General features: G+C 64.7%; 3 protein-coding genes across 5 annotated transcripts; all 3 read left to right on the top strand.

Moving 5' to 3' along the window:
- Positions 1–567: 567 nt before the first annotated feature.
- TGFA (transforming growth factor alpha) lies at positions 568–7,311 on the top strand. 2 transcript variants are annotated; one of them, XM_074928575.1, is made up of 5 exons: positions 568–666; positions 3,977–4,030; positions 5,811–5,928; positions 6,090–6,239; positions 6,371–7,311. In XM_074928575.1, the coding sequence occupies exons 1-5, from the start codon at positions 633–635 to the stop codon at positions 6,531–6,533; spliced, it is 519 nt and encodes a 172-aa protein (XP_074784676.1). In that variant the 5' UTR covers positions 568–632; the 3' UTR covers positions 6,534–7,311. The 2 variants fall into 2 exon arrangements, with proteins under 2 accessions (XP_074784676.1, XP_074784675.1); XM_074928574.1 differs by having other exon boundaries at positions 5,805–5,928.
- A 3,476-nt stretch (positions 7,312–10,787) lies between these two features.
- Positions 10,788–12,916, top strand: FAM136A (family with sequence similarity 136 member A). The gene is made up of 3 exons (XM_074928601.1): positions 10,788–10,923; positions 12,373–12,513; positions 12,643–12,916. The coding sequence occupies exons 1-3, from the start codon at positions 10,837–10,839 to the stop codon at positions 12,829–12,831; spliced, it is 417 nt and encodes a 138-aa protein (XP_074784702.1). The 5' UTR covers positions 10,788–10,836; the 3' UTR covers positions 12,832–12,916.
- A 570-nt stretch (positions 12,917–13,486) lies between these two features.
- On the top strand, positions 13,487–15,887 carry SNRPG (small nuclear ribonucleoprotein polypeptide G). 2 transcript variants are annotated; one of them, XM_074928495.1, is made up of 4 exons: positions 13,487–14,808; positions 14,971–14,993; positions 15,368–15,489; positions 15,722–15,887. In XM_074928495.1, exons 1-4 carry the CDS (start codon positions 14,777–14,779, stop codon positions 15,770–15,772), a joined length of 228 nt encoding a protein of 75 aa, XP_074784596.1. In that variant the 5' UTR covers positions 13,487–14,776; the 3' UTR covers positions 15,773–15,887. The 2 variants fall into 2 exon arrangements, with proteins under 2 accessions (XP_074784596.1, XP_074784594.1); XM_074928493.1 differs by having other exon boundaries at positions 13,990–14,808; positions 15,368–15,492.
- The last annotated feature ends 61 nt before the right edge of the window (positions 15,888–15,948 follow it).

Below are 15,948 nucleotides of genomic sequence, written 5' to 3'. Positions count from 1 at the left end.
GCTGCTCCTCCCGGCCCCCACCGCCCCCAGGCGAAGCACGGCCCGGGGTGCAAGCCCGAGGGCTGGCGGCCCCGGGTTTCCTCGGGGGTTTGGACGGGCTTGAGGGTGCCGGGGTGGATTCACCGAGTGGGTCCCGGTGGGAGCCGTGACTCGCCCCCACGGGTGTCCCCCCCGCCTGGCAGCAAAAGCCACGCAGACGGGTGACACAGGGTGACCCCCAGCCCGCATTCCCGCATTTCAGCCCCAGCAAGAACCGCGGGGGGGGGGGGGGGGGGGGGGGGGGAGAACGGCGGAGGGGGGGGGGTCCGATCCCCGCGACCCCCGGGGCTGGTTCCCCCCGTGGGGCAACGGTGACCACCCCGCGGCGGGGGGGGACGGGGGGCCACACGAGCACTCAGATCCACGGGGGATGCCCGGGAAGGTTGGGGGGGTGCCGGGGGGTGGCGGGGCCGGGCTGGCTCCGCCCCGGGGCCGCGGTGGCTGGCGGCGAGTCCGCGCCCATTTCCGCCGGCGCGGAGCCCGGCCCCTCGCCCCGCCGCGCTGCTGGGCGCCCCGGCTCCGCCACCGCCGGCCCCACCGACCGACCGACCCACCGGCCCACCGGCCCCGGCTCCCCCAGCCCCACCGCCAGCATGCCGGGCGAGGCGGCGGCCGCGCTGGCCATGGGTAGGTGCGGGGTGTGGAGGGGGGGGGGACACCCCCGGTACCCCCGTCCCCAACGTCCCGACCGGCGGCTGCGGAGAGGGTTGAGCCACCCCTAGCGCGGGGCATCCTCATTTAGGGGGGTGTGGGGGGGTGTGTGCAACGGGGGCGCTGCTCCCCCAAACTTTCTCAGCAGCTGGGACAGACCCCGCTCCCCCCGCCCCGACCCCGCGCATCCAGCCCCAGCATCCCTAAGTAGGTTTGATTCTCTACAAGGAGGAGAGGGAGGGGGGGGCTGGTGTATGGGGAGGGGGGTCAGGTTGTGAATCGGTCGCCTCTTGCTCCTTAAATCCTACAAAATATTTGGCTTTGGTCCCTCCCGAAGTTATTTGCTTAACCGCTCCTCGCTTGTGGGAACGCGCCTTCGCCACGACTTGTAAGTACGGCCTCGGCGGGCGAGCGAGCCCTCCAGTCTCGCTCATTTATTTTAGGGTAGGGTTAATTAGCGAGAGCGTATTGCTGGGTTTGCAATTAGAAGGAGAGGACGTTAATCGGGCGCCCCTTTTTGCTGGGGTGAGGCGGTGCTGAGCGAGGTTGGACCCGGGTGATGCTGCGCACGGGACGGGACGGATCCGGACACGCTTCCCAGCCGGGGCGTGGGTGCTCCTCGCTGGGACGTGGGTGATGCCGTGGTACCGGGGAAGGCGACCCCAGGGCTGGGGCTGGCGCAGGGACAACACTTGCTGGACCTTGGTTGGCTTTTTTTTTTTTTTTTTTTCCTGCTGTCCCCAGGGAGGAGAGTTGTGCGTCCCCTGCCCATGTCACCCGCAGCCCCGGGGCTGCACCGAGCCAGGGCTGGGGAGGGGGGGCAGGATGAGACAGCGCTGGCCCAGCGGGAAAGAGGCGCTTTGCAGCACTTGGGTTCAGGAAAGTAGCCAGTCTTGGCCCCCCTCCAGCCCTCCGCTCCGGCGCTGGCACAGCCACACCAAGGTGCCTCCTCACTCCACTCCCCCGGCACGTCTCCTCCGCCGAGCATCCCTCAGGCAGGGGGTCGGTTACTCCAGCGCCCGCATCCCTCCTCAGCTCATCCAGAGGCTCCTGCCAGCTTGGGGACACCCATGTCCCCTCTGCTCCCTGCTGCTTTGCCGTTTGTGTGGTTTTGGACCTCTCTGGCCCTGTGGTTGCCCACCTCGGGGGGCTGAGCTGTGGGTTTCCCACCCGGCGAGGCGTCCTGTGCTCCCCAGATCCCCATCCACGGGTGATGGCTGCTCCCGGCCTCCAGCCTGGGTTGGGTCCAAGCTTCTGTGGTGCCCCGATTGCCACGACGGGGAGAGGAGCCCTTTATAAACCACATGGAAGCAGCAGAGTGAAACATCCACTTAAAATACCGAGGGAAAGGGGAACCTCCTCTGGCCCGATGTACGGGCACCTGATGGCTGCCAAGGGCTGGTCTATGAAGCCAAGGAGAAAATGTGAGCCAAGTGGATTAGGAGGGAAAACCCAGGGCAGGGAACAAACCCCAGCGATAACGGGAAGCTCCTCACAAAGTCACTGGGAGATGCTGGGGGCAAGAGGAGTTGAGTCCTTGGCTGGTGGCTGGTGGTGGAGGAGAAGCAGAGGCTGGTAATTAATGTTGCGTTGGGGACAGAGTCATTAAGTGCATTAAGGCTTGGGGGTCCGTCAGCATGTTGGGCGTGTTCTGCTGGGAGGGTGAGTTCGGGGGGGCTTTGCTGGCTGGGGGTGATGGCAAGGAGCCTTTCCCAAAGTGGGGGGCCAGGGGAGGGATGGGGTTGGGGTTGGGGGCAGCAGCCCGGCTGGCATGGCCGAGCGCTGACTTTGAAATTAAACCAGAGATGGCAGAGGGTTTATCTTTCAGGTTTGGGGAGAGAAAAAGCTGAGAAAGGGGCTGGGGAGGGATTGCCAAAAATCAAGCGAGAGCAGCCGCGAGGCACAGCCCTGCTCCTGGGGGTCCCGGTTTGGCCGGTCAGAGCAAGGGCGCGAATGCTCCGTGTCTCAGCGAGGTGCCCAGCGTCCCCACGCCGCCTCTCGGGGAGCTCCCCAGAGCCCTCGGCCGGCATTGGAGATGTAAAACTGCTGCCAAGGGGCGAGGGAGGGGAGGCAGCGGGAGCTGGGGCAGTGACCGGGGACGAGGCGGTGGCACAGGGCGAGCCGGGCTGTGTCCTCAGCTGGGCTCCTCCGGCCAAAGTGGCTTTAACACGAGCGGGACGTTCTATCCGCCGGCGGGGAGAAGTGGGGAAGAGGCACTCCTGGAGCCGAGCGGGGTCCCAGCAGGAGGACGGACAAGCTGGAAAGCTGGAGGGGATGACACGGCCGCCCCGTGACACAGGGCTGAGCCATTTCCCAAATAACGCGCGGTTTCCTCGGCGTGCGGAGGTGCGAGTGTCGGCACGAGCAGGAGCAGGGCAGGAGGGCGAAGCATCTTCCAGCAACGAGCTGGCGACAGAAAAAAAGAAAAAACCTGGGAGGAGACGGGATGGCTCTGATTACATTTCCACGGGAGGAAAATCCCCGGGTTCTGCAGTGGGGACCGAAGGGGAGAAGCTGAAATGAAGGAAGCTGCTGCGATAACTAAAGCCGCCGGGCGCAGGGTGGTTTGCGGGATGCCAAGGCCAAGGGCTGACGTGTGGACTGGTCTCTCACCCGTCGCTTTTTCTGCATGATTTGATTAAACCCACGGAGGAAATTGGGTCAAACCCAGCGAAGGGGCTGCTGGCCTCATCTGGCTTCACACCCCGAGGTTGAGATGCCCCGGGAAAGCCTCTTAGCTGGGGAGGGGGGATTCCCTGGGCCATCCCCCACAAAGGGATTGCTCAGAGGGGGTTGTTCTGAGCCTGCCTGAACCCGTAACCCCCCCCATGCTCAGGGTAGCTCTACCTGCAGAGGGTATTTCTGCCTGTACAGAACATTTCTGGCTGCACAGAGTCCCCTGTGCCCGGGCGTTTTGCACCGGGGAGCCCCACTCACACTGCAGCAGGTTGGCGGTGGGAGGCAGGATCCAGCCGGATTGTGCTGTCCGGTGCCTCGGGGCTTCCTTGTCCCTTTGGAAAACAGGGATGTTTGTGCCCCGCGCTTGTGGGAGACCAGGGATGGGCAGGATCTGGCCTGGAAACACCCGTATTGGTGTGCTGAGAAGGGGGGAGCATCCCTGCTGGAGCAGAGCCAGCGGCAGCGGTGCGGTGCGTGGGGGCGGCTGCGTGGCTGGCACCTCCGCCGGCACCCTAGTAAACACCCTCGCGTTTTCCTTTTAAAAACCCTTGTAAATCTTTGCGTGGTTTCGTGTAAAATCCCCCCCGTCTCTCTGGCCTCTCCGCAGGTGTGCTGCTCGCCGCGTGCCACGCGCTGGAGAACACCACGGCGGCCCGGAGCGGTGAGTTTGGCGACGGGGCAGAACCGGCCTGATCCCGGGGTGGGTTTTTCTGGGATTTCTTGGGAACAGGCAGCGAAGTGTGGGCGCAGGTAAAACCATCCCAGCGCCGGATCAGCCAGAGGGATGTTCTCACATCCCATCCTCCTCCCCGACGGGTCCCCCAGGTGCAATCCTGACCCTGCCAGTGCTTTATCCTCAAGGGAAAGGTGGGAAACGGGGCTCTGCAGCGGGTATTCCCCACGCACCTTGGTTGGGGGGGGATGGAGGTCAAATCCTGGCGTGCAGCCACTTAGCGTGAGGGGAAGTCTGGTCTTGTTAACCACAGGGAAGCTGCCGGTGCCTGACGCCGGCTCGTGGCGGCACCGAGCCGGTCGTGCCCGATAAATCGCCCCATTCATAAAAGCGGCACAATGGGCTGCAACAGGCAAGAGCCCTTCGCTCCCCCCCGGCACGGCACGGAGCGGGGGCTTTGCCGATAGTGGGGATGTGCCAGCTCTGGGAAGGGCTGTTTGCAGGCCGGGATGGAAAAAACCTCCTATTGGAGCTGGAAAATGGGATGGTTCAACGGCATCGGCTGGGAAGCATTAAAGGGAACGGGAGAGGCTTTGGGAGCAAAACCCCAGAGCTGAGGGTGCTCGCGGCCCCTTTCCTGACGGATCCGTGTCCAGCCGGGGGGCTGGAAGGAAAGGGGTTGGGGACACACCTTAAGGAGGGGGACAGGGTCCGTGCGGGCTGCGGGAGGATGGATGAGGCGGCTGCAATGTGGCTGGCAGCTGCGAACGCACCGAGGCTTAATGCAAGCCAGGACGCCCCAGGAGCCGACGCTGGTGACACTGCGGGGGGGACAAAGGGACACGCTGCCCCGGGCCGCCCTGGTGACACTGTCCCCACGAGTGCTGGTACAAAGCCATGTCTGGTGCTCAGCTTTGCGGGTTAAAACCCCCAAAAAGTGTTATTTTGAGGGGTGTACTGAGGCAGGAGGCATGGATTTTGCCTCCGGGTGCTCTCCACGCTGGCTCTCGGCAGCGATGCAGCTGGCGGCGGCATTTCTCACCACAAAAACCAAATCCCAGCCCTCCGAGGATGCTGCCACCGGCTCTGACATCTCCAAAACTCTCGCCGGTGCCTCTGTCCCCACCACCAGAGACAGGGCCACCGGGCCACCGTGCCGGCACGTCCCCAGCTGAGCCGGCCCCGCTCCGTCTTTCCTCGCTTCGCCTCCCCGAAGACCCGGAAGCATTCGGCAGACGTGGGTTTAATTACCCCGGCCTGCCATAAATTCACGGCAACAGGAACTTGAGGTGGCTTTGAAACGACAGCGATCGGATGTGCTTTATACCCGGGCTAATCCAAAAGCAGGATATTTGTTTTCCGTCTGTGCTGCGGAGGATAATTTAAACCAGCGCGGGATATAATGGAAAACAGCATCCCCAGCAAAGCCACCGGTCCAGGGCTGCAGCCGGCTCTGCCCTTATTTAACTCTCTCCTCCTCCATTTTAAGCTTTAAGCTCTTTAGGAAATTCCTCTAGTGCTGGTGAGGCTTATTTTCAGTGCTGGTTTAAGTAGGACCTGTCTGGGCTCCTTTAGGGTGGTCCTGGCTGGGATGTGGCTGCCGGACCATGTCCCACCCAGCAACCTCAAAATAAATGCATCCAGCCCTAAAACAGAGCTCCTGCCGCACAGTCGGTGATGCCTGCGTATCTGCTGGCCTAGCCAACGCCAAAAAAAAAAAAAAAAAAAAAAAAAGCTGTTTTCTCCTTGTTTTTGCTCCCAGCGCCAGGCCCGCCGGTGGCAGCAGCGGTGAGATCCCACTTCAACGACTGTCCCGACTCCCACAGCCAGTTCTGCTTCCACGGCACGTGCCGGTTCCTGGTCCAGGAGGACAAGCCAGCGTGTGTGTAAGTGCCAGGAAAAACCCACCAGCGATTCAAATCCTGGCTTGTGAGGAATCCCCCCAAAAAGCGGGGTTTGAACCCGGCTTTGCCGCGCCCCGGGGCGGCTCTTGCGGTCCTGGGGTGGTGCTGAGGTTGTGTCCGTGTGTCCCCCCCGCCCCATGCAGGTGCCACTCGGGGTACGTGGGGACGCGGTGCGAGCACGCCGACCTCCTGGCTGTGGTGGCCGCCAACCAGAAGAAGCAGACGATCACCGCCTTGGTGGTGGTGTCGGTGGTGGCCTCCGTGCTGCTCATCGGCGTCTGCGTGCTCATACAGTAAGTATGGGGGTGCGGGGGGGTTCACCTCTGTGCCCCTCCAAGCCGATTTGGGGCAGGATGGAGACCAAGAAGGGGGGAAAATGGAGCCCCCGGCGGCCCCTGACCGTCCCCTCCCCGCTCTCTTGCAGCTGCTGCCGCCTGCGCAAACGCTGCCCGTGGTGCCGGGGCAGTGGCCAGGAGAAGCCGGGGGGGCTCCTGAAAGGTGGCACCTCCTGCTGCCACGCCGAGACGGGTAAAGGGGCCGGGGGGCACCGCGGTGGGACGCCGGCCGCTGCCGTCCCCGCGGTGTAACCACCCCCCCCCCCGGCCCCTTCCCACAGGGGTCTGACGGAGATGGGGGGGATCCCGCCACCCCCCCTCACCCAGGACATCCGCACCGGGGACCAGCGCAGCATCTTCTTCTCTGGTTTTGGTCTTTTTTTTTTTTTTTTAATTTGGTTTGGTTTGTTTTCCTCTTTTTTGTTTGTTTTCTTGTTTTCTTTATTCTGCCCCCCCCTGCCCCAGCCATGCCGGCTGCGGCAAAGCACTGGCAGAGCCGGGCATCGCCCCCCCCAGCCCCGCAGAGCCAAACCCCGGCCCAGCAACGTGCGACTGGGGTTTTCCTTTGGGTTTAGGTTTGTTTTGTCCTTTTTCTCAGATTATTTTTTTTTTAAACCAGAACCCCCCCACCCCTGCAGGATGGGGCTTTATTTTTCTATAGAGACAGAAACGCCGGCGAACTCTCCGCCTCGGCAGTCGTACGGTCTGTGCTCACTTTGGGGACAGATACGAGCTTTTTATTAATAAAAAAATGAACCTTAATCCTAGGAAACCTCCTCAGGCCGGTGCTCTAACCTCCCGGTACAGCGTTAATCCTTTCCGTAGTCTTTATCATAACCAACCCGAAGCTTTTTTGTTTGTTTTGGGTTTTGTTTTGGTTTGTTGTTTGTTTTTTTTTTTTAAAAGTCATGGTTACTCTCATGTCTTCTGTATATGTTGCACTGAAAGTTAATATTTAATGTTTTAATTTATTTTGTGTGGTTAAATTAATTTTGATTTCTATAATATGTTATTGTGATCGGCTGTTCTTTTTTTCCCCTAATACCTGGATTATAGTTATTTAAGTGATATAAAGGACACTTTTTTTCAGAAAACTCGTCTCTTGGGGCTTTTTGGCAGGGGAGGGTGGCGGCAGGGAATATTTGCAAAGGAGATGCTGGGTCCCCGTGGCTGGTTGCGGGGGGAGCATCCCTGGGGTGCAGAACTGGTACCCTGGGGATGGCCTCAGCCCCCATCTCCCATGTTTCCACCCCAAATCGTGAAGCAAAGGGAGGGGGAGGGAAGGGTGGATGGGGTTGATCCCGCTCAGGGTTGGGGGGGGCCCAGCCTTGCTCCGTGCTCAGGAGCTCATAGTGGGGACCCCCCCGGCTGCCTCGCCAGGGAAGGACCCCCAACACGGGAGCAGGAGGAGGTGGGGATTGCAGCCAGCAGCAATTTGGGGACAACCCCTTCCCTTTCACAGGTTTTAATCCTTTTTTTTAAATATATTTTTCCATTAGGAGCAGCAGCAGCAAAGCTCCCAAACTGCAGCCCTGGGCGGGGGGGGGGGGGACAGGCAGTAGCTGATGGCACCTCCCTCGCCACCGGGCCTCCCCCTGCAACCAGCCATCCCCGAGGAGCAGTGGGTGCTGTGCCCGGGTGCTGGACCGTGCCCGGGCGGGTGTGCGTGTGGTGTGTTGGGGGGGGGGGGTGCGTGTGTGCGTGCACACCCTTTCCTCTGCACCCCCACCGCTGGCCCAGCTGGTGCGCAGGTGCCGCAGCGGATATGGCCTCGCTGGAGCTGGGTGGGGGGCCCCGGCCGATGCTCCCCCCTGCATGCCCCCCCCATGGAGCCACAGGCCTCATCCTGCCCTCTGAGCCCCGCCACGAGGTCAGGTTGCCCCCCGCCTTCAGTCTGGCCTCAGTGTGCCAGGCTGGGAAATGGGCCAAGGTGAGATAGTGCTGGGGTGCGCAGGAGGGGTCGGGGTCAGCCCAGAGCAAACTGCTGCTGCAAAGCGTGGCCAGACCCTGTCCCGCCTGCCCTGGCTCAGGTTATGGGCACGGGGGTGGCCACGGGGCTATTTTGGAAGCAGCCACTGGCCCTCCCTGGGTCCCCCCAGCTCTGGTCAGTATAGGATGCTGGTTCTTTGCTGCAGGGTATAAATCGAGCAGGTTTTTGAGGAAGGGTCAAGCCCAAACCCCACGTGGGTCCCCAAACACCCCAGCGGCGCAGGGATGTGTTTGCAGAGAAGCAGGGGGTGCCCTGCACCGGCCCCAGAGCATTTTGGGGGGCCTGGGGCTGGGTGGGTGGACGTTGCATTTGGTTTCTTCGCCACCACGGTGGGCTGGCCACAGCCTGGTGCTGGTGAGACGGGGCTGGTGGCTGCCCCACCCGGGACGTGCCCACCACGACAGTGCCCGGCCCATGCACCAGCCCTGGGGCAGGATGAGGCCATGGGAGCTCAGTGCAGCCCCCGCCGGGGGGGCTGCGGGGGGCTGGGGGGCGGCCAGGGCTAATGTCACCGGGCAGAGCTGGGCCCTCGCTGCGGTGTGGTGGGGGCTTCGCAGTGCGGGGCGGGCACTGCAGAGCGGCTGGGAGGCTGCAGTGTGGGACAGCAGTGCCTGGGAGCGCAGGTGTGGCAGCGTGGTGCAGGCACTGCATCCCAGCACGGGCACTGCATCCCTGCACGGGCACTGCATCACCGCACGGGCACTGCATCCCTGCACGGGCACTGCATCCCTGCACGGGCGCTGCATCCCTGCACGGGCACTGCATCCCTGCACGGGCACTGCATCCCTGCACGGGCACTGCATCACCGCACGGGCACTGCATCCCAGCACGGGCACTGCATCCCTGCACGGGCACTGCATCCCTGCACGGGCGCTGCATCCCTGCACGGGCACTGCATCCCTGCACGGGCGCTGCATCACTGCACGGGCGCTGCATCCCAGCACGGGCGCTGCATCCCTGCACGGGCGCTGCATCCCAGCACGGGCGCTGCATCCCTGCACGGGCACTGCATCACCACACGGGCACTGCATCCCGGCACGGACACTGCATCCCTGCACGGGCGCTGCATCCCTGCACGGGCGCTGCATCCCAGCACGGGCGCTGCATCCCGGCACGGGCACTGCATCCCGGCACGGGCACTGCATCACCGCACGGGCACTGCATCCCTGCACGGGCGCTGCATCCCTGCACGGGCGCTGCATCACCGCACGGGCGCTGCATCCCTGCACGGGCGCTGCATCCCTGCACGGGCGCTGCATCCCAGCACGGGCGCTGCATCACCGCACGGGCGCTGCATCCCAGCACGGGCACTGCATCACCGCACGGGCACTGCATCCCTGCACGGGCGCTGCATCCCTGCACGGGCGCTGCATCACCGCACGGGCGCTGCATCCCTGCACGGGCGCTGCATCCCAGCACGGGCGCTGCATCACCGCACGGGCGCTGCATCCCAGCACGGGCGCTGCATCCCTGCACGGGCGCTGCATCACCGCACGGGCGCTGCATCCCTGCACGGGCGCTGCATCCCAGCACGGGCGCTGCATCCCTGCACGGGCGCTGCATCCCAGCACGGGCGCTGCATCCCTGCATGGGCGCTGCATCACCGCACGGGCACTGCATCACCGCACGGGCACTGCATCCCAGCACGGGCGCTGCATCACCGCACGGGCGCTGCATCACTGCACGGGCACTGCATTGAGGTGCAAGCGATGCAACACAGCATGGACATTGCAGTGCAGTGCAGGCATTGTAGTGCCAGGCGGGCACTGCATCGTGGTGCCAGTATTGCGGCATGGTGCAGGCACTGCTTCATGGTGCAAGCGTTGCAGCACGGTGCAGGCATTGCAGCCCAGCCCGGGCACTGCATGGCAGCGTGGGCAGTGCAGTGCAGTGCGGGCACTGCACCGAGGTGCTGGTGTTGCAGTGCAGTGTGGGCACTGGTGAGGCCGCCCCTCGCTGAGTGGGTTCAGTTCTGGGCCTCTCACCCCAAAAGGCCATTGAATGACTCGAGCGTGGCCAGAGAAGGGCAACGGAGCTGGGGCAGGGTCTGGAGCACAGGTCTGCTGGGGAGCGGCTGGGGGAACTGGGGGGGTTCAGTCTGGAGAAGAGGAGGCTGAGGGGAGACCTCCTGGCCCTCTGCAACTCCCTGCCAGGAGGGGGCAGAGAGGGGGGATGAGTCTCTGGAGCCAAGGCCCCAGCGCCAGGCCCCGAGGGAATGGCCTCAAGCTGCCCAGGGCAGGGTCAGGCTGGCTCTGAGGAAGGATTTCTGTGCAGAAGGGGCTGTTGGGCGTTGGAATGGGCTGCCCAGGGCAGGGGGGAGTCCCCGGGATCCCTGGGGGGGTTGAAGAGTCGGGCTGAGCCAGCGCTGAGGGATCTGGGGGAGTTGGGAACGGTCAGGGGGAGGGTCATGGTTGGGCTGGAGGAGCTTCAGGGGCTTTTCCAACCCCGAGGGCCCGGGGGCTCCGGGTGCAGACCCCGCAGTGCCCCCCGCAGCCCCAGCCGGGGTCCCCGCCCGCCCCGTTCCGGTCCCGCCCCCGCCGGTGCCCCGGGGCGGGGCGGCCCGGGATGGCGGAGGCGGCGCAGGGCCGGGTGCAGGCGGCGGTGGAGGGCGCGGTGCAGGCGCTGGAGCGGGAGCGCATCCGCGCCATGCAGGTACCGGGGGGCGGGGGGACGAGGGGGGGTCCGGCAGGGCCGAGCGGCTGCGGGGGGGGGCCGAGCCCCGCGTGGAAGCCGCTGCCGCCGCCCCCCCCCCCCCCCTCCCGCCGTGGGTTTACCCGGCGGGACCCACGTGTGTGCCCCGGGCAGAGCTGTGCCCCCCCTCCCCGCCCCAAACACACCCCCCGGCGCCCCCCACGCAGCCTCGTACCCCCCCGGGCAGGGACTGAGCGAGCTGTGTGCGCCCCCCCCAACCCTGCGCACCCCCGGCTCAGCCCTGAGCCCCCCCAGCCCCCTGCCTGCCCCACACCCCCCTCTGAGCATGACCCTTGCCCCCCACCCCCACACTGCATGCCCTGTGCCCCCCCCACCTCCTGTGTCACCTACACACACCCCGGACCCCCCCAGTGCATCTCCTGTGCCCCCCCACCTGCCCTGTGCCCCTCCGCATGTTCTGTGCCCCCCGAATGCGTCTCCTGTACCCCCCAGTGCGTGCCCTGTGCCCCCCCACATGCCCTGTGTTTCCCCCAGCGCATCTCCTGTGCCCACCTACCTGTGACCCCCCCATATGCCCTGTGCCCCTCCACATGTGCCCCGTGATCCCCCAGTGCATTTCCTGTGCCCCCCAACATGGTCTGTATCCCCCCACATGCCTTGTGCCCCCCCAGTGCATCTCCTGTGCCCCCCGCCACAGGCCCTGTGATCCCCCTCATACACCCTGTGCCCCCCCAGCACATCTCCTGTGACCCCCTCCACCTGCTCTGTGCCCCCCAGTGCATCTCCTGTGCCCCCCAACATGGTCTGTATCCCCCCACATGCCTTGTGCCCCCCCAGTGCATCTCCTGTGCCCCCCGCCACAGGCCCTGTGATCCCCCTCATACACCCTGTGCCCCCCCAGCACATCTCCTGTGACCCCCTCCACCTGCTCTGTGCCCCCCAGTGCATCTCCTGTGCCCCCCAACATGGTCTGTATCCCCCCACATGCCTTGTGCCCCCCCAGTGCATCTCCTGTGCCCCCCGCCACAGGCCCTGTGATCCCCCTCATACACCCTGTGCCCCCCCAGCGCATCTCCTGTGACCCCCTCCACCTGCTCTGTGCCCCCCCAGCGCATCTCCTGTGCCCCACTATCTGCCCTGTGACATCCCACCTGCTTTGTTCCCCCCCCCCATGGCCTGTGATCCCCCCTCTCCACCCTGTGGCCGCTTCCACCTGCCCTGTGCCCCCCCAGCACATCTCCTGTGATCCCTCCAACATGATCTGTACCCCGCCACATGCCCTGTACCCCCCCCCCACCCCCATGCTGTGCCCCCCATGCCCGCGTGTCCGCACACAGCTGCAGGCTCCGGGCGCACCCAGCCCCTCCCAGATTGTCTCCCACAAACCAGAGGGGGGTGGAGGCGCATCCCTGCAGGTTGCACCCCACTAACACCCCCCCCCCCCCGCAGGGCGCCATGTTCCGGTGCAGCGCGCGGTGCTGCGAGGACAGCGCGGCCTCCATGCAGCAGGTGCAGCGATGCCTCGAGCGCTGCCACGCGCCCCTGGCCCAGGCCCAGGCCATCGTCACCGCCGAGCTGGAGCACTTCCAGGTGAGACAAGATGGGGGGGGGGGGGGACACAGGACACCCCCCCACACACACACCCACCAGGAAAGGGGGTGCACAGGGACCTACTGACACCCCCCCTTCTCACAACCCAACCCCCCCCACCCCGCACAGGACCGCCTGAGCCGCTGCACCCTGCACTGCAACGACAAGGCAAAGGACGCGCTGGAGGCGGGGGGCACGGAGGCACGGGTGCGTGGCCAGCTCGACGCCTGCTTGGCCACCTGCGGCGAGGACCACCTCCGCCTCGTCCCCGCCATGGCCAAGAAGATGAAGGACAGCCTGGCCGCCCTCCAACAGTAGCTGGAGTTGGGGGAGGTGGGGGGGGGGAGCCGGCACACACCCCCCCCCGCCTTCCCACGCAGTCATTAAAGGCGAGGTGCCACGCTGCTGCCGCCCCGCGGGTGCTGCGGGGTCGGGGGGCAGGGGTGAGGGGTGCGGAGGTCCTGGGGGCCCGCAGCAGCCCCCGTGCTGAGGGGGGTGCTCTGAGCTGGCGCAGGGGTGCGGGGGGAGCCGTGTGATGTGTTGGTGATGGGGGGGGTGTAAGGGGGATGCAAGGCACAGGGTGACCCCCGTGTTTGTGCAGGGTCTGGGGGTGACCCTGCAAGTGTGCAAGCTGCATTGCGACCCCCATGTGTGTGTGCAGGGTGTGGGGGTGTCTCCCACGTGTGCAAGGCACAGAGTGACCCCCGTGCTTGTGCAGGGTCTGGGGGTGACCCTGCAAGTGTGCGAGGCACAAGGGTGACCCTCGTGTGTGTGCAGGGCATGGGGTGACCCCTGCAAGTGTGCAAGGTGCATTGCGACCCGTGTGTGTGTGTGCAGGATGTGGGGGTGTCTCCCACGTGTGCAAGGCACAGGGTGACCCCCGTGTTTGTGCAGGGTCTGGGGGTGACCCTGCAAGTGTGTGAGGAACAGGGGGACCCCCATGTGTGCGCAGGGTCTGGGGGTGACCCCTGCAAGTGTGCAAGCTGCATTGTGACCCCCATGTGTGTGTGCAGGGTCTGAGGGTGACCCCTGCAAGTGTGCAAGACACAGAGTGACCCCCATGCTTGTGCAGGGTCTGGGGGTGACCCCTGCAAGTGTGCGAGGCACAAGGGTGACCCTCGTGTGTGTGCAGGGCGTGGGGTGACCCCTGCGAGTGTGGAAGCTGCATTGCGACCCCCATGTGTGTGTGCAGGGTGTGGGGGTGTCTCCCACGTGTGCAAGGCACAGAGTGACCCCCGTGTTTGTGCAGGGTCTGGGGGTGACCCTGCAAGTGTGTGAGGAACAGGGGGACCCCCATGTGTGCGCAGGGCGTGGGGTGACCCCTGCAAGTGTGCAAGCTGCATTGCGACCCCCGTGTGTGTGTGCAGGGTCTGAGGGTGACCCCTGCAAGTGTGCAAGGCACAGAGTGACCCCCATGCTTGTGCAGGGTCTGGGGGTGACCCCTGCAAGTGTGCGAGGCACAAGGGTGACCCTTGTGTGTGTGCAGGGCGTGGGGTGACCCCTGCGAGTGTGGAAGCTGCATTGCGACCCCCATGTGTGTGTGCAGGGTGTGGGGGTGTCTCCCACGTGTGCAAGGCACAGAGTGACCCCCGTGTTTGTGCAGGGTCTGGGGGTGACCCCTGCGAGTGTGCAAGGCACAGAGTGACCCCCATGTTTGTGCAGGGTCTGGGGGTGACCCCTGCGAGTGTGCGAGGCACAGAGTGACCCCCGTGCTTGTGCAGGGTCTGGGGGTGACCCCTGCGAGTGTGCGAGGCACAGGGTGACCCCCGTGTGTGTGTGCAGGGCCCGGGGGTGTCTCCCACGTGCGCTGACCGCCGGGTGTGCGCAGGGGAGGGGGGTGGCCCTTGGCGCGTGCAGCGCAGGGCCTGGCCCCCCCCCGCCCCCAGGTACACGTGCTGTAGGCCCCCCCCCCCTTGCACGTGCGCGATGCACCGCGTGACCCCCGCGCGCCTGCGCGGCCGGACCCGGCGGGAGGTGCGTGCGGCCGTACCCCAGCGTGTAGCTGCGCCACTCCCCGCCCCGGCGCCCAAGCGCCTGCCCCGCCCCGCCGCTATCGCGCCGCTACTTGGGGGAGTGCGGTACCGGCGGCGCGGGCGGCCATTGGCTGCCGGGGAGGCGCGAGGGACGTCGGGAAGGGAGGAGGCGGGGAATCAGGAGAGGGCGACGAGCGGCCGCTATTGGCTGGCGGGGGTGCGTGTCATGAGCGGCGCTTTGACGTCAGAGCGCGGCGCGGGCTGCAGAGCGAGGTGGCTGCGGAGACGCCATGAGCAAAGCGCACCCGCCCGAGCTGAAAAAGTGCGTCCGGGGCCGGGACCGGGGCCGGGCGGCGGGGGGGAGCCGGTGCGGGGGAGAACCCGCGCCCGCCGGTGTCCCGGCGTGCACCGCGGGCGTCATGGCGGCAGCGGGGCGGGGGGTGAGGGGTGGCCTGGTTGCTGACCCGCCGCCATCTCGTTGCAGGTTCATGGACAAGAAGCTGTCGTGTGAGTGCCGGCCGCCCGGAGCTGCTCCTGGCCCTGAGTTGTCTTTACCGCGGGTGTCTGCGGCGGGGCGCGGGGTAAAAAAGGGGCTGCGCGGCCGCGGGGGAGCCCCCAGCCCCTCCTCAGGCAGGAGCTGAGCACCCGGAGCCGGCCCTGGCTGCTGTCAGCCCTTAAAGCCCAGTCACTGGAGTCAATATCAAATTAAAACTTACACTCTTTAAGTCGCTCTTCTCTCCCCACGCCGGCTGTGATGCTCTAAATGCCTCCGATTGACAAAATTAAAATTAACCCTCCTCCTCGCGGTCCCCCAGTGAGGGGAACACACACCCCGCTCCCCCGCTGCTGCCCTTCTTTAAACTTAACTCGATCTCTTGTAGTGAAATTAAACGGCGGCCGACACGTCCAGGGGATATTGCGGGGGTTTGATCCCTTCATGAACCTCGTCATCGATGAGTGTGTGGAGATGGCGCCAGGGGGGCAGCAGAACAATATCGGCATGGTGGTGAGTGAAAACGAGACGGATTTTAAGAGGTGGATGAATTTACACGGAACAATCCGGGGGGGGGGTGTTAGGGTTAAAATCGGTGTTTCTCCTCATGGGGGAATTGACTTCTGTTTCTGGGGCAGGATCAGCTTTTTAGGGAAATAAATTGGGGGGGGGGGAACAGACGGACATGGGAGCTGCAGGGCGGTGGGTAACGGCACTGGCTGCTCTGAATTTTCACTTTTAGGTGATAAGAGGAAACAGCATCATTATGCTGGAAGCCTTGGAACGAGTCTAGTGCCCGAGGAACCCACATCGCTACCAGCTGTGACAAGTCCTAGCCCATGAAGCACCCCGAGCATAAACTTTATTATTTTTGTTTTGTTAAATAAATTTTGTAATGGTTGATATAACTCTGTGTCAGTTGTACTTTTTTCAGGTAACTGGTTTTTCAGCGTGGTGGGGGCGGTTGTT

The sequence above is a fragment of the Athene noctua genome, chromosome 28 (assembly GCF_965140245.1).
Source record: "Athene noctua chromosome 28, bAthNoc1.hap1.1, whole genome shotgun sequence".
Lineage (NCBI taxonomy): Eukaryota > Metazoa > Chordata > Aves > Strigiformes > Strigidae > Athene > Athene noctua.
The sequence above is the reverse complement of the archived record's forward strand: the minus strand, read 5'-3'. Positions and strand labels throughout refer to the sequence as shown.

What these genes read in the sequence shown, in the direction of transcription:
- TGFA (XM_074928574.1), top strand. Translation starts at nt 633, where the DNA reads ATGCCGGGCGAGGCGGCGGCCGCGCTGGCCATGG. An exon ending in GGCGGCCGCGCTGGCCATGG is followed by an intron (nt 667 to 3,976) that starts GTAGGTGCGGGG and finishes GCCTCTCCGCAG; the next exon opens with GTGTGCTGCTCGCCGCGTGC. An exon ending in GAGGACAAGCCAGCGTGTGT is followed by an intron (nt 5,929 to 6,089) that starts GTAAGTGCCAGG and finishes CGCCCCATGCAG; the next exon opens with GTGCCACTCGGGGTACGTGG.
- FAM136A (XM_074928601.1), top strand. Translation starts at nt 10,837, where the DNA reads ATGGCGGAGGCGGCGCAGGGCCGGGTGCAGGCGGCGGTGGAGGGCGCG. An exon ending in AGCGCATCCGCGCCATGCAG is followed by an intron (nt 10,924 to 12,372) that starts GTACCGGGGGGC and finishes CCCCCCCCGCAG; the next exon opens with GGCGCCATGTTCCGGTGCAG. An exon ending in CCGAGCTGGAGCACTTCCAG is followed by an intron (nt 12,514 to 12,642) that starts GTGAGACAAGAT and finishes CACCCCGCACAG; the next exon opens with GACCGCCTGAGCCGCTGCAC.
- SNRPG (XM_074928493.1), top strand. Translation starts at nt 14,777, where the DNA reads ATGAGCAAAGCGCACCCGCCCGAGCTGAAAAA. An exon ending in CACCCGCCCGAGCTGAAAAA is followed by an intron (nt 14,809 to 14,970) that starts GTGCGTCCGGGG and finishes ATCTCGTTGCAG; the next exon opens with GTTCATGGACAAGAAGCTGT. An exon ending in AGAACAATATCGGCATGGTG is followed by an intron (nt 15,493 to 15,721) that starts GTGAGTGAAAAC and finishes TTTCACTTTTAG; the next exon opens with GTGATAAGAGGAAACAGCAT.